General features: G+C 41.9%; 1 protein-coding gene across 3 annotated transcripts in view; it reads right to left on the bottom strand.

The window, feature by feature from the left end:
- Positions 1-588: 588 nt before the first annotated feature.
- The window catches only part of LOC109891863 (GDNF family receptor alpha-4-like), a 77,941-nt gene continuing 53,420 nt past the window's right edge, over positions 589-25,109 (bottom strand). For 2 of the 3 annotated variants that reach the window (XM_020484338.2, XM_031827022.1), the window contains 7 exons: positions 12,156-12,431; positions 11,741-11,821; positions 10,711-11,056; positions 8,827-8,936; positions 5,562-5,696; positions 3,083-3,246; positions 589-2,750 (listed from right to left, as the gene is read on the bottom strand). In XM_020484338.2, coding sequence (XP_020339927.2) covers positions 2,610-2,750; positions 3,083-3,246; positions 5,562-5,696; positions 8,827-8,936; positions 10,711-11,056; positions 11,741-11,821; positions 12,156-12,431 — 1,253 coding nt within the window. In that variant the 3' untranslated portion in view covers positions 589-2,609. Of the gene's footprint in view, positions 2,751-3,082; positions 3,247-5,561; positions 5,697-8,826; positions 8,937-10,710; positions 11,057-11,740; positions 11,822-12,155; positions 12,432-18,781; positions 19,032-25,109 lie in introns of those variants that run through there. The other variant, XM_031827023.1, reaches the window with a different exon arrangement.

Genomic DNA, 25,109 nt, shown 5'->3' with positions numbered 1-25,109 from the left:
TGGGGGCCTGTTCGGGTCACCTTTTCCTGTAGTCCACGTTCAGCTCCTTTGTCTTGCTTACATTGAGGGAGATGTTGTTGTCCTGGCACCACACTGCCAGGTCTTTGACCTCCTCCCTATAGGCTGTCTCATCGTTGTCGGTAATCAGGCCCATCACTGTTGTGTCGTCAGCAAACTTAATGATGGTGTTGGAGTCGTGTTTGGCCACACAGTCATGGGTGAACAGGGAGTATAAGAGGGAACTAAGCACGCACCCATGAGTGGCCTCAGTGTTGAGGATGAGCATGGCAGACGTGTTGTTGCCTAAGCTTACCACCTGGGGACGGCCCGTCAAAAAGTCCAGGATCCAGTTGCAGGTGGGAGGTGTTTAGTCCCAGGGTAAGATTCGTGGGCACTATGGTGTTGAACGCTGAGCTGTAGTCAATGAACTGCATTCTCACATAGGTGTTCCTTTTGTCCAGGTGGGAATGGGCAGTGTGGAGTGCGATTGAGATCGTGTCATCTGTGGATCTATTGGTGCGGTTTGCAAATTGTTGTGGGTCTAGTGTTTCCGGGATGATGGTGTTGATGTGAGCAATTATCCACCTTTCAAAGCACTTCATGGCTACCGATATGAGTACACGTCCTGGTAATCCATCCAGCCACGTGGCTTTGTGAATGTTGACCTGTTTAAAGGTCTTGCACACATCGGCTGAACATATTCCAGTGTGTGCTAGCAAAATAGTCCTGTAGCGTAGTATCCGTGTCATCTGACCACTTCTGTATTGAGCGAGTCACTGGTACTTCCTGATTTCGTTTTTGCTTGTAAGCAGGAATCAGGAGGATCAAATTATAGTCAGATTTGCCAAATGGAGGGCGAGGGAGAGCTTTGTATGTGTCTCTGTGTGTGAAGTAAAGGTTGTCTAGATTTGAGGTAAAACATTATTTAAGTTTGCCTGCATTAAAGTCCACGGCCACTAGGAGCGTCACTTCTGGATGAGATTTTTCTTGTTGGCTTATAGCTCGTGGAGTGCAGTCTTAGTGCCAGCATCGGTGTGTGGTGGTAAATACATGACTACGAATACTATAGATAAGAACTCTCTTGGTAGATAGTGTGGTCTACAGTGTGGTCTACAGCTTATCATGAGGTACTCCACCTCAAGACTTCTTTAATATTAGACATTGCCCACCAGCTGTTATTGACATATACACACACCCCCACCCCTCGTCTTACCAGAAGTAGCTTATCTGTCCTGCCAATGCACAGTAAACCCAGCCAACTCTATATTATCCATGTCGTCAGAAACCCATTGTCTTCCCCCATTGAACATCGCATCATTCATGACCATCTTACCACAGGTCACATATACGCTTTCTACTGTACAAACTGTACTGTATTCTGCTATTGTCTCTGATATTTTATTTTATTGTGTATTTTTTATATTTTTTATTCTACCTTTATTTAACTAGGCAAGTCAGTTAAGAACAAATTCTTATTTTCAATGACGGCCTAGGAACAGTGGGTTAACTGCCTGTTCAGGTGCAGAACGACAGATTTGTACCTTGTCAGCTCGGGGATTTGAACTTGCAACTAGTTCAACGCTCTAACCACTAGGCTACCCTACCCTAGCACAGTACATTTTGGCCTGTCTTGGCTAGGCTCGGTAGTGGGAAAAGGGTTCAATATTACCCAAAATGTTGAGACACAAGCCCTTGTTCCTATATGGCATACTAATTCAGATACCCTTTGAGAAATGTCCATTTACACAATGAGGAAAAGAAGGCAGTCCTTCCACACAAACACAAAACAATGGTACTGTACACAGAGAACATGTTTGCTCATAACTTAATTTTAACAAAGTTCTAGGAGAAGAAAGTGTTTTATAATGAACACTTAGCTAAGCATTAGCGAGAACAAATGAACTGGCGATGACAGCATGACAAAGAGCCCAATCTTCACCGCGTGCATGATAATCATTAGGTCAGAGCTATCCCACATATTCTAAAGTTTCCACATCTCTTGCAGCCGACAGCACTTGGAATGATCAGAGTCAGTTTATTTGTCCAGAATGGATGAATAAGCCGTAGCTCCTTTGTCCATCTCTACCATTCCAGTATTAATCAGAAACAATGTTCCTCCTTCAGTCAAGTCGAAGAGAGCGGTATAAAGCCCTTATATCCGCAAGGGTCTTTTCCAATCAGTTTGTGGAGTTGAGTACAAAATAAAGACAGTTCACTAGAGTCCGTTTCTCGTGAGCTTTCCGTTTATATATAGATCTTAAAGAATAACCGTGCAGTTCCCGATGGCATTTTTAGAATTTAGTCCTGTGCTTGGATGTGCTTGGATAGCTGGATGGTAGGTTAGTCCACTAAAAAGTACTTTCATCTTGACTCGAAGCGATAACAATGTACAAGTATACAGATTGAAACCAATCTGTATCAGTCTCTCCAAGTCGTACACCTAAGGGACTTGCAAGTGCAACTGAACCACTCACACAAAAAATAGGAAAAGGACTATGCTGTATATGTTTAGGAGACGGAGTAGCCTATATGCTAAAGACAAAAATGTATCCAGAATTTGTGAACAAATACTCCTGCTTTATGGGTGGTCCTTGGCAGTGCTTCCTCATTTAGTGACCATATAAGACCAGAGGTAGGACCAAAAGGCCAGTAAAGGAAGTTGGAGGCAGTAGGCCAAGTGCGGGGGCAGAGTTTGGGAGCCCATCTGACGGGAGGGTAGAATCTCTCCACAATCGGTCGTTTCCGCTGACCTAAGGGTGAGAAAGATAGATCAATGTAACAAAAAATATTGTAGCACCACATGGTTAGCCTGAAACATAACATAACTAGGTAGGTATTATTCACTGCCGAGGGCCAAAACTAAGCTATGCATTATCATTCAGAAATTTCAAAACTATGTGTCAAAGGTGATCGGGTGGGATTCCTCTAAATATGCTAATATAACCTCCCTGAACTTAACTGGCAAAGGTATCAACTCCTGGCAACTCTTTCTTTAGATGAAATGCTGTACAAACAACTGAAAAACTATAATATTCCATTTTCTCTGACCCTGATGAAACAATCAACAAAACAATCACCACACCTGTGTTGGAATAATTGATTCCGGAATGTTCCGTGTGGTCTCCACAGTAGCAGGCAGAGGGTTGATGGCATGGCTCTCTCTGCCAGTGGCTGGGCTGAGGTGTCTCGATTCGCTGGACGTGGGCATCACATCTGTCCTGCTCCCAAACGCCAGGAGGGCATTCCCTGTTTCACAAGATGAGAAAAGGCACAGTGTGAGAAGAGGAGACAATTAACCTGAGGATCCCGAAATGGACCTGATACGTCTTAATGAATTTATAATCACGCCCACATTCAATTACTGCACAGGACTCTGCCTGAGCGGCTCGGACCAATTTGGATTTGCTCGGTGGAGAAAAGAAATACTCAGTATTCTCTTCATGTTTCCCCAACTGCACCTGCCTCTCCACATCCTCTCATTAGCTCACAGACTAGTGGCATCGGCCAAACAAGTCTGAGACCTCGCTCTGTGTCCTTTTTTGTCATGGAGAGGCCACAGGACAGGTTGCTATCTGATGGCACTAGATTTACCCGGGAGGAAGATAGCCCCTGTCTGTTTAAACAGGTCAGATGAAAACATTGTAGCAAAGTCAATAATAAGGATGATTAATTATTAGAAAGGGCATGCGCAATATTGGAATAGAAATGGATAACCGTCATGGTGAGTGAGTCACCCACAATGATGCACGAAGCTCCTAAAATAAAGCCAAAAATGAACGTCTGGGTCGTGTGGTTGAAGGCACTCTTCATCTTATAGATGGATCATGAAGATATCACACATTTGCTTAAACCATCAGAAGGTTAAACTAGCTTGTCTCCCAACATGAGATATTACACAATCATTACATGTAATAACATTACTATGCTATTATGGGAATCACAGGGCTAACCTAAAGTAATAGCATATTTATAAGTCCAATAAGTCTGTAATCGACACAAATGGTCTCCATAAGGAACTCTATACAAGTTGCATATTATCAGCTAATATTTACATCAACGGCAGGGTAGCCTAGTGGTTAGAGCGTTGGACTACTAACCGGAAGGTTGCAAGTTCAAAGCCCCGAGCTGACAAGGTACAAATCTGTCGTTCTGCCCCTGAACAGGCAGTTAACCCACTGTTCCTAGGCCGTTATTGAAAATAAGAATTTGTTCTTAACTGATCTTGCCTAGTAAAATAAAATAAAAAAACGGGAATTTATGCATAAGCCAATAAGATGGGGTGAATTAATAAATATGCTATTACTTTAGGTTAGCCCTGTGATTCTCTTTCCTGAGTGAAAAGGAAATGCACTGAACACCCAGGTGGAATGAAGGGGATGATTAATATGAGAGAGAGAGAGCCCGAGAGAGTGAAAGGACGAAAGAGAAAGAAAAAGCACGAGATTTTACTCTGACTGGTCATTTTCCCACAGAGGGGATACCTACTTGCTATATTGTATTTACTTTGCCACCATGGCCTTTTTTGCCTTTACCTCCCTTCTCACCTCATTTGCTCACATTGTATATAGACTTGTTTATACTGTATTATTGACTGTATGTTTGTTTTACTCCATGTGTAACTCTGTGTCGTTGTATCTGTCGAACTGCTTTGCTTTATCTTGGCCAGGTCGCAATTGTAAATGAGAACTTGTTCTCAACTTGCCTACCTGGTTAAATAAAGGTAAAATAAATAAAAATTTAACACAATCGTTCACTGCTATTGAGCCTACAGGTGACTAACTGCTGTGGGACATATCTGCCTCATTGTATCAAATTTTCCTCTAGTCAAATTACTTCTCCTTGTGAGCCCAATTTGCTGTAGTACTTTGGCACAGGTATTCAATGCAAATAGGCTGGGATGAACAAGGAGTAACATCCAATAAATAACATTTGGAAATAAGAGAAAAACTGCATTTAATCCAACAGATTAGACAAATCAAATTATGCTTGGTTTCAATGGGAGCTCTGTGAAGGTTTTTTGTAGAATAATGGCAAAAGCATTGTTATGTAGACCAATTATTGTAATGGAAAACCAAAGTGTTGCTTTTGAGATGTTGGATAAATCATTCCTCAAAGGGAGACAGCATATGAGAGACATTACAAAAAAACTAAAGGGCAAAATCCCCAGAACTCATGGAGTAAATCGTCCCATATATTTTACCATTGGAATATACAGAGCAATATTTTATAGAAATAGGGCATCTTGAGATACAAGAAGATGTTGCTCTTGTTCTTCTCCCCTGTAAACCTGGGTAGTGTAACATGCTCATTAGGGATACCATAGTAAAAGGTTTCAAAATGTTTCCAATAGTTCAGAAAGTACCTTGGGCCGTTTTCCTCCATCGCGTGCCTAGTGAACACAACCCTACACTAAGGCTATATCCCAAATGCCACCCTATTCCCTAAATAGTGCATTACTCTTGACCAGAGCCTTATGGAACCTAGTCAAAACTAGGCCATTTGGGATGCAGGCTAAGTCACTGGAGACTGCTTTTTGTGATGACGTGATGGGAGCCACTCACTGAGACAGACGTTGTTGGTGAAGTATTCCAGGAAGTCGGAGCACTCTACTCTCTGGTTTCCGCTGGCAGAGCAGGAGCACCATGGGGCCACGCTAGATGTGGAGTTATCCACATAGTTGGGAGTTATCGAACTGCCTGCAGAAACAATATGTTCTCAGTTTAGTATCAAATATTCATTCCCACGAAAGACCCGTTTTTAGAGGACTGTTATGCAACGTAAAACATTTATGAACCTTGTTTGCAATTCACTGTTCAATCGCACAATGTGAGTGGGGATGTTATTCAAGAAATGAGCAAAAATGCAGCTATGAGTGTGTGTTGAGGGTGTTGAGGGTAATTCTTGCCAGCTGTCTGTTGCTCGTTTTTATGGAGTCAGACACTTTCATTTGCACTTTCTTTGAAAATGGTTGGAAGTGTTTGTGTGCCATTTCTCTCCCAAGTTTTGAAATGGAATGGAGAGTTTAAGTGCTTAATAAATACAGACCAGGAATGAAAATGCCAATTGTTTGTTTGCTGAAGGGCACCACAGAATGCTCTTGAAATGTATTAGGTCACTTGTGCTCTTTTTTTGAGAGCATGAAAGAAAAATGGCCAATCTTTGAGCGAGTGCATAAATCAAAGTCTACATTTCATCAAAGACACTTCTCAAAGTGTAATAACAGCCTTTACACTTCAGACTCTGCCTTCAGAGGTCCTTATGTGTACGGCATATTAGGACATACAGTTGAAGTCGGAAGTTTACATGCACTTAAGTTGGAGTCATTAAAACTCGTTTTTCAACTACTCCACAAATTTCTTCTTAACAAACTGTAGTTTCGGCAAGTCGGTTAGGACATCTACTTTGTGCAGGACAAGTAATTTTTCCAACAATTGTTTACAGACAGATTTCACTGTATCACAATTCCAGTGAGTCAGAAGTTGACATACACTAAGTTGACTGCCTTTAAACAGCTTGGAAAATTCCAGAAAATTATGTCATGGCTTTAGAAGCTTCTGTTAGGCTAATTGACATAATTTGAGTCAATTGGGGGTGTACCTGTGAATGTATTTCAAGGCCTACCTTCAAACTCAGTGCCTCTTTGCTTGACATGGTGGGAAAATCAAAAGAAAATCAGCCAAGACCTCAGAATTTTTTTTGTAGACCTCCACAAGTCTGGTTCATCCTTGGGAGCAATTTCCAAACGCCTGAAGGTACCACGTTCATCTGTACAAACAATAGTACACAAGTATAAACACCATGGGACCACGCAGCCGTCATACCGCTCAGGAAGGAGACACGTTCTGTCACCTAGAGATGAATGTACTTTGGTGCGAAACGTGCAAATCAATCCCAGAACAACAGCAAAGGACCTTGTAAAGGTCTGTCAGATGCTGTCAGAAACAGGTACAAAAGTATCTATATCCACAGTAAAACGAGTCCTACATCGACATAAGCTGAAAGGCTACTCAGCAAGGAAGATGCCACTGCTCCAAAACCACCATAAAAAAAAGCCAGACTATGGTTTGCAACTGCACACGGGGACAAAGATCGTACTTTTTGGATAAATCTCCTCTGGTCTGATGAAACAAAAATAGAACTGTTTGGCAGTAATGACCATCGTTTTGTTTGGAGGAAAAAGGGGAGACTTGCAAGCTGAAGAATGCCATCCCAACTGTAATGCACGGGTGTGGTAGCATCATGTTGTGGGGGTGCTTTGCTGCAGGAGGGACTGGTGCAATTCACAAAATACATGGCATCATGAGGCAGGAAAATTATGTGGATATATTGAAGCAACATCTCAAGACAAGTTAAAGCTTGGTCGCAAATGGGTCTTCTAAATGAACCCCAAGCATACTTCCATAGTTGTGGCAAAAGGGCTTAAGGACAACAAAGTCAAGGTATTGGAGTGGCCATCACAAAGCCCTGACCTAAATCCTATAGACAATTTGTGGGAAGAACTGAAAAAGCGTGTGCGAGCAAGGAAGCCTACAAATCTGACTCAGTTACACCAGCTCTGTCAGGAGGAATGGGCCAAAATTCACCCAACTTATTGTGGGAAGCTTGTGGAAGGCTACCCAAAATATTTGACCCAAGTTAAACAATTTAAAGGCAATGCTACCAAATACAAATTGAGTGTATGTAAACTTCTGACCCACTGGGAATGTGATGAAAGAAATAAAAGCTGAAACTATTATTCTGACATTTCACATTCTTATAATAAAAATGGTGACCCTAACTGACCTAAGACAGAGAATTTTTACTATGATTAAATGTCAAGAATTGTGAAAAACAAAGTTTAAATGTAATTGGCTAAGGTGTATGTAAACTTCCGAATTCAACTGTATATGGTATATACACTGAACAAACATTAGGAACACCTTCCTAATATAGAGCTGCACCCCCCCTCCCCTTTTTTCCTTGGAACAGCCTCAATTCGTTGGGACATGGACTCTACAAGGATGATGGCCCATATTGACGCCAATGCTTCCCACAGTTGTGTCAAGTTGGCTGGATGTCTTTTGGGTGGTGGACCATTGTTGATACACGCGGGAAACTTGAGAAAAACCCTGCAGCGTTGTAGTTCTTGACACAAACCGGTGCGCCTGTCAAATACTGCAATACCCTGTACAAAGCCACTGCAATCTTTTGTCTTGCCCATTCACCCTCTGAATGGCACACATACACAAGCCATGTCTAAATTGTCTCAAGAATCAATTGTCTAAAAATCCTTTCTTAAACCTGTCTCCTCCCCTTCATCTACACTGATTGAAGTGGCATTAAGTGATCATAGCTTTCACCTGGATTCACCTGGTCAGTCTTGTGGAAAGAGCATGTTCTTAATGTTTTGTATACGCTGCTTTAAACCTTCACAAATAGGATATACTCAAATCCTACTAATTTATTTTAGGCCTACACTATTAAAGAAGCTAAATGTAGCATTTCCACCTCCAAATGGCAAATACTTTCCTTGTATGTACATACATCAGCATCTTTCAGTGATAGCTAACTTGTTACATATAGCTCCTCTAAATAGTAACTTTAATTTCCCTCAAATCAAATATTTCCTGACAATCTTTGTTTTTTTATTCATTAGTTTACCTTTTCCATCCTTCTCTCGTTGCCCCTCTAACTGCTTTCTCCTTTTTCAGTACACTAGGTTAGTTAAATACTTCCTCTTCTCTCTTTCTACTGTTCTCCATTCATCGATTTACCCTCTCCTCCACTCATTTTGCTTTCTCCAATCCGTTCTCATTCTTAAGTTGCTCTCTCAGGCTCTGTACCCACCTATCAGGCCTGTGTAGGCAAGTAGACAGGCTCCATAGTTCCCCTGCTTGCAGCTGTTGGCAGACGACTCGGCTGGTTGGCAGTCGTACTGGAACTGAGCCAGACGGGACCTACACAGATCCAATACAACTAGCACTGTTTAGTAGCGATCAAGGGCGGGACACAAATTACAATAGTAAAAAATATTAATGTTTCATGAAATGGTTTTCACTGGTGGACGATAGGGTTGTGCTATGAATTTGGTACCGCACTCGTAAACTCAGGACCCTGTCTTTCAAAGATCATTTGAGGCATGACACCTGCACAGGATCAGTACATCTGAACATCACACCTGCGGGACAGGTACAGGATGCAACAACTGCCTGAGTTACACCAGGAATGCAATAGGCTGAGAAAGGCTGGATTGAGGGCTTGTAGGCCTGTTGTAAGGTAGGTCCTCACCAGACATCACAGGCAAAAAAGTGCTCTTCACTGATGAGTCGCAGTTTTGTCTCACCAGGGGTGATGGTCGGATTCGCGTTTATTGTCAAAGGAATGAGCGTTACACTGACGACTGTACTCTGGAGCGGGATTGATTTGGAGGTGAATGGTCCGCCATGGTCTGGGGCGGTGTGTCACAGCATCATCGGACTGAGCTTGTCGTCATTGCAGGTAATCTCAACGCAATGCGTTACAGGGAAGACATCCTCCTCCCTCATGTGGTACCCTTCCTGCAGGCACATCCTGACATGACCCTGCAGCATGACAATGCCACCAGCCATACTGCTCATTCTGTGTGTGATTTCCTGCAAGACAGGAATGTAAGTGTTCTGCCATGGCCAGCAAAGAGTCCAGATCTCAATCCCATTGAGCACGTCTGGGACCTGTTGGATCGGAGGGTGAGGGCTAGAGCCATTCCCCCCAGAAATGTCTGGGAACTTGCAGGTGCCTTGGTGGAAGAGTGGGGTAACATCTCCCAGCAAGAACTCGGAAATCTGGTGCAGTCCATGAGGAGGAGATGCACTGCAGTACTTAATGCAGCTGATACACCAGATACTGACTGTTACTTTTGACCTCCCACCTGTTCAGGGACACATTATTACATTTCTGTTAGTCACATGTCTGTGGAACTTGTTCAGTTTATTTCTCAGTTGTTGAATCTTATGTTCATACAAGTATTTACACATGTTAAGTTTGCTGAAAAGAAACAGTTGACAGTTAGATGACGTTTCTTTTTTGCTAAGTTTATGTGTAAGGCTATGTGGCATACTGCAGTGAGGGGCATTTATTTATTTATTTCCACAATCCAGAATCATTAGTACAGCCACAGAGCAGGAAAGGGGGAAGGAGAAATAATGGTCATGACAAGAGATCGCAATAATCCATCTTACATTTTATCTGTGTAAAATATTTAATGTGTTTATCCAGCAGACTCTCAGAGGTGTTCTAAATGATTTTGGTGGACAGCTTGGGGGTAGAATATTGAACCATTGTTGATTGCTTGTTCGGTTTGTCTGACCTGATACAGATGTGGTTCCCAAATTATCAGTCACGGCCCCACTGGTGGGTCACAGCTGGTACTGTCTGGGTCATGAGACTACTGACTAAAGACCAGGTTGAAGCATTGGTTTGTTGAGTTGGTGGTTCACAATAAATATGAACAGTTTTTTGGTAAAAGCGAAAATACGTTTGGGAGTCAATGTTATACATCTTACACTGAGTGTACAAGGCTGTCAGATGAGCTGGCCGAGATCAACCTCTCTGGGAGCGAGTCACAATATGTTGGCTAAAACAGAAAGTGGTAGTAGCTCATTGTGGCCTATGTCCCAAAAGAGAAAAGTAAGTAAATAGGTGCAGTACATTACACATTAACAGTATGTTGTGTTATTAGAGCTTCTAACTCACCGGCACACATAGTCACCCTTGCACATACTCATCTGTATGAGGCAGCTGGGTTTGTCTGAGCCCTCATAGGAGCAGCTGGGAACAATGGTTTGCCTGCGTCGCTCGGCGCACGCCATGTCCGTGCAAGGGCAGAAAAGCAGCTCATGTGTGTAGGCTGGAGGGACGCGATCAAAGAACCGGCGTAGGGCCTTATTACACTTGGCCTTGTTGCAGAGGCCCGACTTGGCCAAGGGTTTGATGCAGGCAGATACGTACTCTGTGCGGAGCTTCTGGCACAGGTCGTCAACGTTACACGCCTTGGCTGCGTCCAGGCAACGGTTCACCGTCGCCACGTTGGCCTCAGAGTCTGTTGGCGCAAGGAATAGGAGGAACCAGGAATCAGTATCATAGAATAAGATAATGACCAAGCAAAACACCCATCAGTGATATATTGTTGAAACAATACAGATAGATAATCAGGTTCGTCTCTTCTAAGGTTAGTGGTATTTTTTGTTTGAATGCATTGGATTTTTTCCTCTGAGGAGGCACACCATAATACTGTAGTCTTAACCTCTTCAAATAACCAAACAAATATATAAGTTATGGGTAGATATATTTGATGGTTAGAGCATATTTAGAACATTCGATCCTAATTTGAATTTCCAAAGCATGAAACAATAATCTCATTATAAGTGAATCAACACATTCAGACATAGTCTTGAGGGAAATTGCCATTTAAAAGTAGTAAACGTCTTGAGAAACCTAAATAATTATTGACGGGTATTCATTGTTCCTCTGTACTTCTCTTCCTGCAAATTAAAATGTTAAAGCAGATGTAAATGAGATGCTTGGAAGCAAAACCACATTTTTTTATAATGCTAATTGTATACATTTTTAACTCTGCCTCCAGGATACAATGTGGGTTATTCTATGCCTAAGGCTGCCCTCCAGGGGGACCTAAAAGATGGTGGTTTATTTTCAACATGAAACCTCTGGCTCATGGTCAAAAGGTTGCGGTAACATCAAAATAAACTGAGGTCCATGTACTTACCAGCCGTGATGGAGGCCAGACGAACGGAGTCGTAGTCTCTCTCCACGGCTTTGTAAGGGTAACTCTCTACCAGGTTGAGTCCTGAGGGGATACGGAATGACACATTATATGACACAGTAATGACACTATCCCTTTGGAGCGAAAGAACAGGACTTGCACATTGTTCATTTCCTGTAGTTGTTTATTACGACTCCTGCAGGTTAATACAGCAAATACTCCCCCTCTCCAAGGACCTTCAGTAATTTGTTACACGGTGACGCCAGGTGTGGTGACTGATGACTGACTGTGTGCCAGGCATCATGACTAAGCTGCATCAGCCAGATTGTGTTGTGGGTAGAGAGTTAAATCTGTAACCTGTGTTACATTAATGGACTTGGCCGCCATTCGATACAAATGACAGAGCTAAGTTGCTCACCGTGTATGACAGACTGATGGAGACTCCAGTAGATGCTGAGGCAGTTCTTCTCCTTCTTCATGCCCCGTTTGCACTGGCAGCCATGCAGGGGGCTGGAAATCAGGGCTGAGACGGCGTTGGCGCACTGGCTCCGGGCCCCGGGGCCCAGCTTCATGCTGCCGTCGCCCGCCACACACTGGCGCAGGGTCCGCAGACGTGGGCTGCAGGTCTCGTCGCTGGAGCATGAGTCCCCCGCCACCAGACAGTCTCTGCCTGCGGACAGGACCTCATGCAGGGCTACAGGAGAGAAGGGGATGGGGAGGGTGGTGGAGAGAAAAGAAGAGTAGAAGGCAGGGAGTGGAGAACAATTATGATTGCGTACACAGGTTATTTCAGGTCACGGTTTCAATTTTGGAAACCTAATTTCTCATTATGCAGATCACCCAACCCATCATCTAAACCACTTGTATAATCCAATGAAATGAAAAGCATGAGGCTTGTGAAAACATCTGATGAAATGTTGAAAATATTTGACTACTGGCTATCTGATGGTTTCTGTTGGTCTATTACACCAGAGCCCGTTCTCTGTCCTAAAAGATGTTTGAGACTGAATTGTGTCACTGGCCTACTCACTGGCCTACTATCCCATAATGTCAAATTGGAATGATGTTTTTAGAATTTTTTACTAATTAATTAAAAAACAAAAGATGAAATGTCTTGAGTCAATAAGTATTCAACCCCTTTGTTATGGCAAGCCTAGATAAGTTCAGGAGTAAAAATGTACTTAACAAGTCAAACAATAAGTGGCATGGACTCACTGTGTGGAGTAATTGTATTTAACATGATTTTTTAATGACTACCTCATCCCTGTACCCTACACATGCGATTATCCGTAAGGTCCCTCAGTTGAGCAGTGAGTTCAAAACACAGATTCAACCAGATTCAACCAGGGAGGTTTTCCAATGCCTCGGGCAACTATTGGTAGATGGGGACCAATGGTGACTTTAAAACAGTTAGAGTTTAATGGAGAAAACTGAGGATGGATCAACAGCATTGTAGTTACCCCACACAATACTAATCTAAATGACAGATTGAAAAGGAGGAAGCCTGTACAAAACAAAAAAATATTCCAAAACTTGCACCTATTTGCATAAAAAAAAAAGGAAATAAATTAACTTTATGTCCTCAATACAAAGTGTTATGTATTGTTATGTATCCTGGAGGCAGAGTTAAACACAACACATCACTGAGTACCACTCTTCATATTTTCAAGCATGGGGGTGGCTGCATCATATTATGGGCATGCTTGTCATCGTCAAGGACTAAGATTTTTGGGGGGATAAAAATAAAGGGAATCGAGTTAAGCACAGGCGAAATCCTAGAGGAAAATCTGGTGCAGTCTGCTTTCCAAAAGACTCTGGGAGACAAATTCACCTTTCAGCAGGACAATAACCTAAAACACAACGTCAAATATACACTGGAGTTGCTTACCAAGACGGCATTGAATGTTTGAGTGGCCTAGTTACAGTTTTGACTTCAATCATCTTGAAAATGACTGTCTATCAATGATTAACAAGCAACATGACAGTCTGAAGAATAAATAAAAAATACTAACATGTACAATCCAGGTGTGCAAAGCTCTTAGAGACATACCCAGAAAGACTATCAGCTGTAATCGCTGCCAAAGGTGATTCTACAAATGTATTGACTAGGGGATACTTATGTAAATTTGATATTTCTGTAATAAATTTTCAAAACATTTGCCAAAATTCCAAAAACACATTTTCATTATGGGTTAGTGTGTATAAATGGGTGAGATATTTAACACATTTTCAATTCAGACTGTAGCACAAATGGTTGAATAAGTTAAGGGGTCATTAGGCTAGGCCCCTATTTTCACCACTTCCTGTCTGAATGACGTGCCCAAAGTATTATTGATATTCAGGCCCTGAAGCCAGGATATGCATATAATTGGTACCATTGGAAGGAAAGTACTTTGAAGTTTGTAGAAATTGTAAAATAATGTAGGAGAGTATAACACAATAGATATGTTAGGAGAAAATCCAAAGAAACAACCAGATTTTTTTTTGTTGAGAGAGGCCATGCTCTTCCAATTCTAGCTCCCAGGATGCAATTCCTATGGCTTCCACTGGGTGTCAGCAGTCTATGTTCAAGGTTTCAGGCTTGTAACTTGAATAACAAATTAGAAATAACAGTTTTAGTACAAGGACACCGGCTTGGAAATCCATGTTTGCGCGCACCAAGAAGAACCTGCTAAATTCGGTTTCCTATTGAACATAGTTCTTTCCCTAAGAAATATTATAGTATCTGAGGAGTAAATAGAAAAGTATTTTGACTTGTTGAAACAAAGTTTAGGGGTAGATTTTCTGACTCCTTTCTTTGAATGGTGAACGAGTGGATTACTCAAATGGATGGCGCCAACTAAAATGACTTTTTGGGATATAAAGAAGGATTCTAACACGACACTACATGTTACAGCTGGGACCCTTTGGATGACAAATCAGAGGAAGATTTTCAAAAAGTAAGTGAATGTTTAATCGCTATTTGTGAATTTATGAAACCTGTGCCGGTGGAAAAATATTTTGATGTGGGGCGCCATCCTCAAACAATCGCATGGCATGCTTTCGCTATAATAGCTACTGTAAATCAAACAGTGCAGTTAGATTAACAAAAACATAAGCTTTCAACCAATATAAGACACTTGTATGTACCTAAATGTTTAATATTCATAATTTCTGATTATTTATTTGAAATGTGCGCCCTCCAGTTTCACCGAAAGTTGTTCCACTAGCGGGACGCCTAGGCTTTTAAGGGGTATGAATACTTTCTAAAGGCTTTGTAAAATCCTCATTAGGAAGACATTCTATTTGATCCAGTCCTTGACTCTATGACAGGGTCGGGGAAAATTGGTAAATTATATTATTTCATACTAATAAAATGTTCAGAGAAAGAGATTTGGGGGTGATCTTAGACCATTCCGCCAAACCTTCATCAGCTCTTCAATTCAAACCACAGGTTTTCAAAGGTGTTCAAGTCCGGAGACTGGCTGTTGCAAAATGTTGATTTTATGGTCAATTAACCATTTCTTTGTGGATTTTCATGTGTGCTTAGGGTTATTGTCTTGCTGGAAGATCCACTTGCAGACAAATGTCAGCCTCCTGGCAGAAGCAACCAGGTTTTTGGTTCAAATCAGGGCCGCCTGCAGGCATAAGCGGTGACTTAGATCCCCTGGCTGTAAGGGATTCAGTCCAGTGCAACTTAGTTGGTAGAGCATTGCACTTGCAATACCAGTGTTGTGGGTTTGGTTCCCACAGGGGACCAGTATGAAAATGTATGCACTTACTCTCCCCGCCCTGTGCAACTGGGTCCTGGACTTTGACGGGCCGCCCCTAGGTGGTGAGGGTAGGAAACAACATCTCCACCCCGCTGATCCTCAACACTGGGGCCCCACAAGGGTGCGTTCTCAGCCCTCTCGTGTACTCCCTGTTCACCCATGACTGGTTGGTCATGCACAACTCCAACTCAATCATCAAGTTTGCAGACGACACTACAGAGGTAGGCTTGATTACCAACAACGACGAGACAGCCTATAGGGAGGAGGTAAGGGCCCTCGGGGTGTGGTGTCAGGAAAATAACAGAGAAAATAACCCCCCATCCACATCAATGGGACAGTAGTTGAGAAGGTGGAAAGTTTGAAGTTCCTTGGCGTACACATCACGGACAAACTGAAATGGTCCACCCGCACAGACAGAGTGGTGAAGAAGGCGCAACAGCGCCTCTTCAACCTCATGAGTGGGTCACTTAAGTGGGTTGAGTCACTGATGTGATCTTCCTGTCTGGGTTGGCGCCCCCCCTTGGGTTGTGCCATGGTGGAGATCTTTGTGGGCTATACTCGGCCTTGTCTCAGGATGGTAAGTTGGTGGTTGAAGATATCCCTCTAGTGGTGTGGGGGCTGTGCTTTGGCAAAGTGGGTGGGGATATATCCTTCCTGTTTGGCCCTGTCTGGGGGATGTCATCGGATGGGGCCACAGTGTCTCCTGACCCCTCTTGTCTCAGCCTCCAGTATTTATGCTGCAATATTTTATGTGTCGGGGGGCTAGGGTCAGTTTGTTATATCTGGAGTACTTCTCCTGTCCTATCCGGTGTCCTGTGTGAATTTAAGTATGCCCTCTTTAATTCTCTCTTTCTCTCTTTCTTTCTCTCTCTCGGAGGACCTGAGCCCTAGGACCATGCCTCAGGACTACCTGACATGATGACTCCTTGCTGTCCTCAGTCCACCTGGCCGTGCTGCTGCTCCAGTTTCAACTGTTCTGCCTGTGATTATTATTATTTGACCATGCTGGTCATTTATGAACATTTGAACATCTTGGCCATGTTCTGTTATAATCTCCACCCGGCACAGCCAGAAGAGGACTGGCCACCCCACATAGCCTGGTTCCTCTCTAGGTTTCTTCCTAGATTTTGGCCTTTCTAGGGAGTTTTTCCTAGCCACCGTGCTTCTACACCTGCATTGCTTGCTGTTTGGGTTTTAGGCTGGGTTTCTGTACAGCACTTTGAGATATCAGCTGATGTACGAAGGGCTATATAAATAAATTTGATTTGATTTGATGAGGCTGAAGAAATTTGCCTTGTCACCAAAAACACTCAAACTCTTACAGATGCACAATTGAGAGCATCCCGTCGGGCTATATCACCGCCTGGCATGGCAACTGTTCCACCCACAACCGTAAGGTGCTCCAGAGGGTAGTGAGGTCTGCACAACGCTTCACCAGGGACAAACTACCTGCCCTCCAAGACACCTACACCACCCGATGTCACAGGAAGGACAAGAAGAACATCAAGGACAACAATCACCCGAGCCACTGCCTTTTCACCCCGCTATCATCCAGAAGGCGAGGTCAGTGCAGGTGCATCAAAGCGAGGACCGAGAGACTGAAAAACAGCTTCTATCTCAAGGCCATCAGACTGTTAAACTGCTATCACTAACATTGAGTGGCTGCTGCCAACATGCTGACTCAAATCTATAGCCGTTTTAATTTTTAAAAGATTGGTCACTTTAAACAATGCCACTTTATAATGTTTACATACCCTACATTACTCATCTCATATGTATATACTGTACTCTATACCATCTACTGCATCTTGCCTATGCCTCGCAATTGTAAATGAGAACTTGTTCTCAACTTGCCTACCTGGTTAAATAAAGGTAAAATAAAATTTTAAAAAAAAATTAGAATATGCCGTTCAGCCATCGCTCATCCATATATTTATATGTACATATTCTTATTCAATCCTTTACACTTGTGTGTATAAGGTGGTTGTTGTGAAATTGTTAGATTACTTGTTAGATATTACCGCATGGTCAGAACTAGAAGCATTTCGCTACACTCGCATTAACATCTGCTAACCATGTGTATGTGACCAATAACATTTGATTTGATTTGATGTTGCTCTGGATAAGAGCGTCTGCTAAATTATTAAAATGTAAACAACTCAACTTACTGTTAAGAGTTAGAGTAGTAGAATACGGAAGTTAACATTTGGTTGTGCATCAGCAGTTCTCTTGTTTTGTCAGTCGCTGACAGTCAATTAGCCATGTCAGCTGACAATTTTTAGATTGGTAAGTTAGTCTAACCAGTTAACTAAACTTGTACTAATCATGGCCGAATAACGACCCAGGGGCCCTGACCTGCAGGGGGCATCCATTGATTTTGTTGGTCACTTTGACTCAGATATCATTACATACATTATGTAAAAATGTGTTTAATTGCAGGAAATTAGCTTTAAAACAGAAAAACAAATTATCCACCCCATGGCAAAATGGATAGAATTGCTGGAAATTAGCATTAAAACTTCTAAAAACAATTCTACCTTCACATAAACACTGGGGTGGCAGGTAGCCTAGCGGTTAGAGCATTGGGCCAGTAACCGAAAGGTGGCTGGATCAATTACCTGAGCTGACAAGGTAAAAATCTGTCATTCTGCCCCTGAACAAGGCAGTTAGCTCACTGTTCCCCGGTAGGCCATAATTGTAAATAAGAATTTGCTCTTCACTGATTTGCCTAGTTAAATAAAGGTTCAACAAGGGATATTTTACTGTCATTCTGTTACCAAACTTTGCATTTGAACTGTTCATCAAGTAAGTGTTTTGGGGTGTTTTAGAGGCCTATTTATCAATATTGCATAAATTATTCTAAAATACTACTTACGAATGGAATTTAGAATGTTCATAGGCATAGAAAATGCATCAAACAATCCTACAATCGTCACCATTGATAAGTACCAATTGTTTTCAGCCTCAGTGCTCGTGCACAACCTTGGCTATTTGCCTTTCGAAATGCCACTAATTAACCATATATGGTCAAAATCATCCCTTTAAAGCCTGTGGGGAATATACAATGCGTACCAAGAAATACAATGACGCAACCAAAAAAAGCGTTTTTAATTTAATGAAATAGACGTGCTAGTGTCAGAGGTTGAGAACAACCAAAAATGTTTTATTTGGCTCGATTAATTGCGGCTTGACCAGTAGAAATCTAAACACAGCTACAAAGAGAGGACCATCAGGACAATTCAAGTTGCTTTAGCAACGGCAAATATACTTCAAATGAGTAGGCAACACTCACCAATAAGCCATCCATCCTCAACAGCTCACACCTGTAGGCGTATAGACCAACATCGTTCTTCTGCAGAATGAAGGGGTTGTACATTCCACCTGGCCACCACATTCAGCACCGTCTCTTGCACATCACATAACACATCACCTGCACATTAAGTGAGTGGAAGCCTTTTCTGTTCACATAGCTGAACTCATTTTGGGATGGTGCTTTAATGGCAATGTGGGTGCTGCCTATTGCTTTGTTCGTATTTGGGAACTCAATGCTGGCAAACGCCCTTCACTTATCAACCCCGGACTTGTCTCGCCATCATTACACACACCTGGTTCCAATCCCCACTCTATCACTGTGTATATACTCCCTCTGCCATTTGTTTTTGTCAGTCATTGTAAATGTTACTTGTTTCCCTGAGAGGAATCGCTCCTACTATTTCCTGAGTATTTTATATTTTGCACTTTGGGTTCACCCTGTGCCTTTTTGTTTATGAAGATATATTTTGAGCACAACAGCGTTTGGGTTTCATCCAGCTTTGTTCTATGGTGCTTAAATAAATTCAGTAGTTCTAAACCTGTGACTGCCTTCTGCCTACTCCTCTCTACACCAGTGACAGGTTGCCTCTGCCAGGATGCTGAAACTTGGCCGCAAGTGAATCTTCCAGCAAGACAATAACCCCAAGCACGTATCAAAATCCAAAAATAAATGCTTAATTGGCCACAAATCAACATTTTGCAATGGCCATCTCTGCATCAAATCTGTGGTTTGAATTGAAAAGGGCAGTCCATAAACGCAGACTAAGTATATCAAGGATCTGGAAATATTCTGCATGGATCTAAGATCACTCCCAATGTTCTCCAATCTCATAAAACATTTCAGAAAAAGGTTCAGTGCCGTTGTCCTTGTCAGGTGAGGTATTGAAAGCTATTGAAAACAGGGGTGTTCATTTTGACCCTTACCATTTTGAGAGAAACAAATATTGCTTGTTGAACACAATTGTATAACATTTCCCAGTTTTTTATAGCTCAGTCTGAAATATTTATGATTTTATCATTTTCATTTTCACTTTCACTCATTTTCATTTTTCTCTAGGCTGTCAATAATTTTGGACCCACTTTATGTTTTGTGTGGAGCATTCAGAGGATATAAAGCCTGTAACATCACTGTAGATATATATCTATCTCGGCTGTGTCCCAAGTCCTTTTAAGGCTCTCTATCTGTCTCAATACGGCGACATGACAGCTGGCAAAATGAGACTTCTATCTTCAAGTTTTTTTCTGAATCTGCTCTTTCTGTAGAAGGATTAAGCAGGGATAACCACACTTGATACAACCCCAAATGAAACGCAATGAGACAATACATGATTTATACCCGACTTCCACATTCCCTTTCTTTTCCATGCTGCTTTGAAGCATATTAATGAGGGATTTTCAAATACAATTCATTAAGCTACTCTTCATATCAGAAGCTTCTAAAGCCATGACATCATTTTCTGGAATTTTCCTAGCTGTTTAAAGGCACAGACGACTTAGTGTATGTAAACTTCTGACCCACTGGAATTGTGATACAACACTACTCCATAAGTGAAATAATCCGTCTGTAAATAATTGTGTCATGCACAAAGTAGATGTCCTAACCGTCTTGCCAAAACTATAGTTTGTTAACCAGAAATGTGTGGAGTGTTTGAAAAACAAGTCTTAATGAAGTCGGAAGTTGTTTACAGACTTATGATTCACTGTATCACCATTCCAGTGGGTCAGAAGTTTACATACACTAAGTTGACTGTGCCTTCAAACAGCTTGGAAAATTCCAGAAAATGATGACATGGCTTTAGAAGCTTCTGATAGGCTAATTGACATAATTTGAGTCAATAGGAGGTGTACCTGTGGATGTATTTCAAGGCCTACCTTCAAACTCAGTGCCTCTTTGCTTGACATGATGGGAAAATCTAAAGAAATCAGCCAAGACCTCAGAAAAACAATTGTAGACCTCCACAAGTCTGGTTCATGCTTGGGAGCAATTTCCAAATGCCTGAAGGTACCACGTTCATACAATAGTACGCAAGTATAAACACCATGGGACCACGCAGCCGTCATACCGCTCAGGAAGGAGACGTGTTCTGTCTCCTAGAGATGAACGTACTTTGGTGCGAAAAGTGCAAATCAATCCCAGAACAATAGCAAAAGACCTTGGGAAGATGCTGTCGGAAGCAGGTACAAAATTATCTATATCCACAGGAAAACGAGTCCTATATCTACATAAGCTGAAAGCCACCCAGCAAGGAAGAAGCCACTACTCCAAAACCGCCATAAAAAAGCCAGACTATGGGTTTGCAACTGCACATGGGGACAAAGATCGTGCTTTTTGGATAAATGTCCTCTGGTCTGATGAAACAAAAATAGAACTGTTTGGTCATAATGGCCATCATTATGTTTGGAGGAAAAAGGTGGAGGCTTGCAAGCTGAAGAACACCATCCCAACCGTGAAGCACAGGGGTGGCAGCATCATGTTGTGAGGGTGCTTTGCTGCAGGAGGGACTGGTGCACTTCACAAAATAGATGGCATCACGAGGCAGGAAAATTATGTGGACATCAGTCAGGAAGTTGTGGCAATTTTGCTTAAGGACAACAAAGTCAAAGGTATTGGAGTGGCCATCACAAAGCCCTGACCTCAATCCTATAGAAAATGTGCGGAACTGAAAAAGCATGTGAGAGCAAGGAGGCCTACAAACCTGACTCAGTTACACCAGCTCTGTCAGGAGGAATGGGCTGAAATTTACCCATCTTATTGTGGGAAGCTTGTGGAAGGCTACCCAAAACATTTGACCCACGTTAAACAATTTAAAGGCAATGCTACCAAATACACTCAATTAGTATGTAAACTTCTGACCCACTGGGAATGTGATGAAAGAAATAAGGGCTGAAATAAATCATTCGCTCTACTATTATTCTGACATTTCACATTCTTTTAATAAAGTGGTTATCCTAACTGACCTAAGACAGGGCATTTTTACTTGGATTAAATGTCAGGAATTGTGAAAAACTGAGTTTAAATGTATTTGGCTAATGTGTATGTAAACTTCCGACTTCAACTGTATACAGACAATACCAGTCAAAAGTTTGTCACACCTACTCATTCAAGGGTTTTCTTTATTTTTACTATTTTCTACATTGTAGAATAATAGTGAAGACATCAAAGCTATGAAATAACACATATGGAATCCTGTAATAAGCAAGAAAGTGTTCAACTGGTGTTCAATGACTGTGTACATAGAGCAACAAGGGGGGGTGAAATGGAACCGTAGTGGGCAAAAACCGGTTGAATCAACATTGTTTCCATGTGATTTCAACAACAAAAAATTAAATGTGGTGACGTTGAATCAATGTGGAAAACTGATTGGATTTGAAAAAAAGTAATCAACCGTAAGAACTTTTAAAACAAATTCACCCAACTTTTAACTTACATTTTTAACCAATGACGTTGTGGCATTTGTTGATTTCACATTTGAATTCGCGTTAGTTGACAACTCACTCAACAAAATATAAATCAAAACTAGATGTTGAAATTACATCTGTGTACTGTGGGTAACCTTGCCTGAGACCTTAAGACTTAAATTAGCTCCCCAAGCCAATGTCTAGACATTCAAATGAATGTGGTCTTACAAAGTCCTGTGGTATACAGGATACCCAACTTCGAACCCAGTCGGTCACCAAAGCACCACATGCTTCACAACAAAGATGTTCTATGGATACCAAATAGATAGAGAGCAAATTGTAGTTTTAGTAGATGAGTCTGTCACTTTGTTAAATACTTTATTGATCCAAATGAGGAATTTGTTTTGTATATACAATAAAACTTTACCTCATGATCTCAAGGCATGTGAGCCAGGTTGTGTGGAACTAACTTCCTGAGACGAAAGGAGATCCCACAACAATAACTCCAGTCAACACCACCACCCACAATCGTCATGACAACAACAATGCTCCATTTGAACATGCTTCCTCCATTTCTACACTGTGGGAAATTGTGGAGCAAAATTACACCGCAAAAATTCTATCAATTCCCCACCGACACACTGTTCAATGAGGGGCACCTAAAATGGTCAGGTATCGTCAACATCTTTCTATCATGTTATGTGTAAGTGTAAAAACACTGTTCGTTACCTTAACCCCAATAGGGTCACAGCATGGCATGTCCTCTATTCAACCAAAGTCAGCTAAGCCCATTGGATAGACTAATGTTAGCCCTTGTTGAACAAAAAAGTGGAATCTCAAAAGCGAGCCAACTGCTCGGAAGGACAGATGGTCAGTTACAAATTTGAGGCAAAAGTCCCAGCCCTTCTCTATCACAATTTGTGTCAGTTTGTGCTGCCTGGGCAGAAGTTGTAATAGACCCCATACATCATGAATGCAAATGAGGCGCTTGATTTGACATTTCCAATAAGCCCCATCTCAATGTACCAGTGAGTTTAGCCAATTAACCATGTCAGTAATCAATGCCTTCAGAGCCTTAGTTAAGTCCTCAGTTTCCTTGCCACATAAATCATGGGGAGATGAGCCGATCAGTTAGCCAGATGCACTTAATGGCCCACTTCAGCAGAGATCAAATGGAAAAGGAAACTTAATGAACTCTGGTGGAATGTTGACCTTGCCTAAACCTTGCCTCCCTCTTTCCAACATACCTACAAGGCAGTACGGCTGTGAGGAAATGTATCGGTGTACTTAATGCCTATCAGAAAGAGTTTTAGAACTCTGAATGTACAATTACCGAGTTTGACATAAAAGCCATATTCGGGCGGGATTAGTTTTACAGGGGAGGTCGGGTAATGTCATTATTTGCACGAGCACAAAACACCACATTGTAATTTTAGTCTCATGCGAATCTGCCATTTCAGAATCTGCCATTTCATTTTTTTTTACATGGCGGGAGAGTACCAATTCCAGCAAGAACATTTTTAAAAACTGTTTGTCGGGTAACTCCAAGGTCTTCTGATAATACTAGTCCTTTGCGTGTTGCCATCCATGTGTTTGACAGGTGCTGCTCGCAGTTTGAGCAAGAAAACAATAACTGCTTTCTATAAATTGATGCTTAAAACAAAGTACTGTGCATACATTTCATATGACTGGCCTACATTTATCAACTTTCACAGTGAATACTTTTTTTTGCCTCATGCAGCGTGACACATCTCCTTCACATAAAGTTGATCAGGCTGTTGATTGTGGCCTGTTGTCCCACTCCTCTTCAATGGCTGTGCAAAGTTGCTGGGAACTGGAACACACTGTCGTAAACGTAGATCCAGAGCGTCACAAACAGGCTCAATGGGTGACATGCTTAGTGAGTATGCAGGCCATGGAAGAACTGGGACATTTTCAGCTTTCAGGAATTGTGTACAGATCCTTGTGAAATGGGGCCGTGCATTATCATGCTGAAACATGAGGTGATGGTGGCAGATGAATGGCATGACAATGGGCCTCAGGATGTCATCACGCTATCTCTGTGCATTCATATTGCCATCAATAAAATACAATTGTGTTTGTTGTTCGTAGCTTATGCCTGCCCATACCATAACCCCACCATTGGGTACTTTTTTCACAACGTTGACATCGCTCACCCACACAACGCCATACACGCTGTCTGCCATCTGCCCGGTACAGTTGAAACCATCTGTGAAGTGCACACTTCTCCAGCCTGCCAGTGGCCATCGAAGGTGAGCATTTGCCCACTGAAGTCGGTGACTACGCCAAACTGCAGTCAGGTCAAGACCCTGGTGAGGACATTGCACACGCAGATGAGCTTCCCTGAGACGGTTTCTGACAGTTTGTGTAGAAATTCTTCAGTTGTGCAAACCATAACCATAGTAATACTAAAGTATCAGTGAGAAATCTTTCACAACCACCCAAACCCAAATAAACAATGCTGGATCCTTGTTTGTTACTATTTAATCTAGCCTACTGGTATGGGTCTGCATATCTGATATGTCAGGAAAAGTATGAGTCAGCGTTTAACTTTTTTATTATTACTTTTGAACCTTTATTTATGCAGGAAGTACCGTTGAGGTCAGAATACTTTTTTACAAGTCAGACCTGGAAAATGCAATACAATGGGAAGGGGTGGGAAGTACTTTGAGAGACTTCTTCAATTGAACTTTAGATTTCCTCAAATTTTTGATTCCCTGCTGGTCTTATTAAAGTCCTTAATAATAAACTCAGCAAAAAAAGAAATGTCTCTTTTTCAGGACCCTGTCTTTCTGTCACGCCCTGACCTTAGAAAGCTGTTTTATTTCTCTATTTGGTTAGGTCAGGGTGTGATGTGGTCGTGGGCATTCTATGTTTTATTTTTATCT

This window comes from Oncorhynchus kisutch, linkage group LG6 (genome assembly GCF_002021735.2).
Source record: "Oncorhynchus kisutch isolate 150728-3 linkage group LG6, Okis_V2, whole genome shotgun sequence".
NCBI classification, from domain to species: domain Eukaryota; kingdom Metazoa; phylum Chordata; class Actinopteri; order Salmoniformes; family Salmonidae; genus Oncorhynchus; species Oncorhynchus kisutch.
Note: the sequence above shows the minus strand (reverse complement) of the source record. Positions and strands in the feature narration are given on the sequence as shown.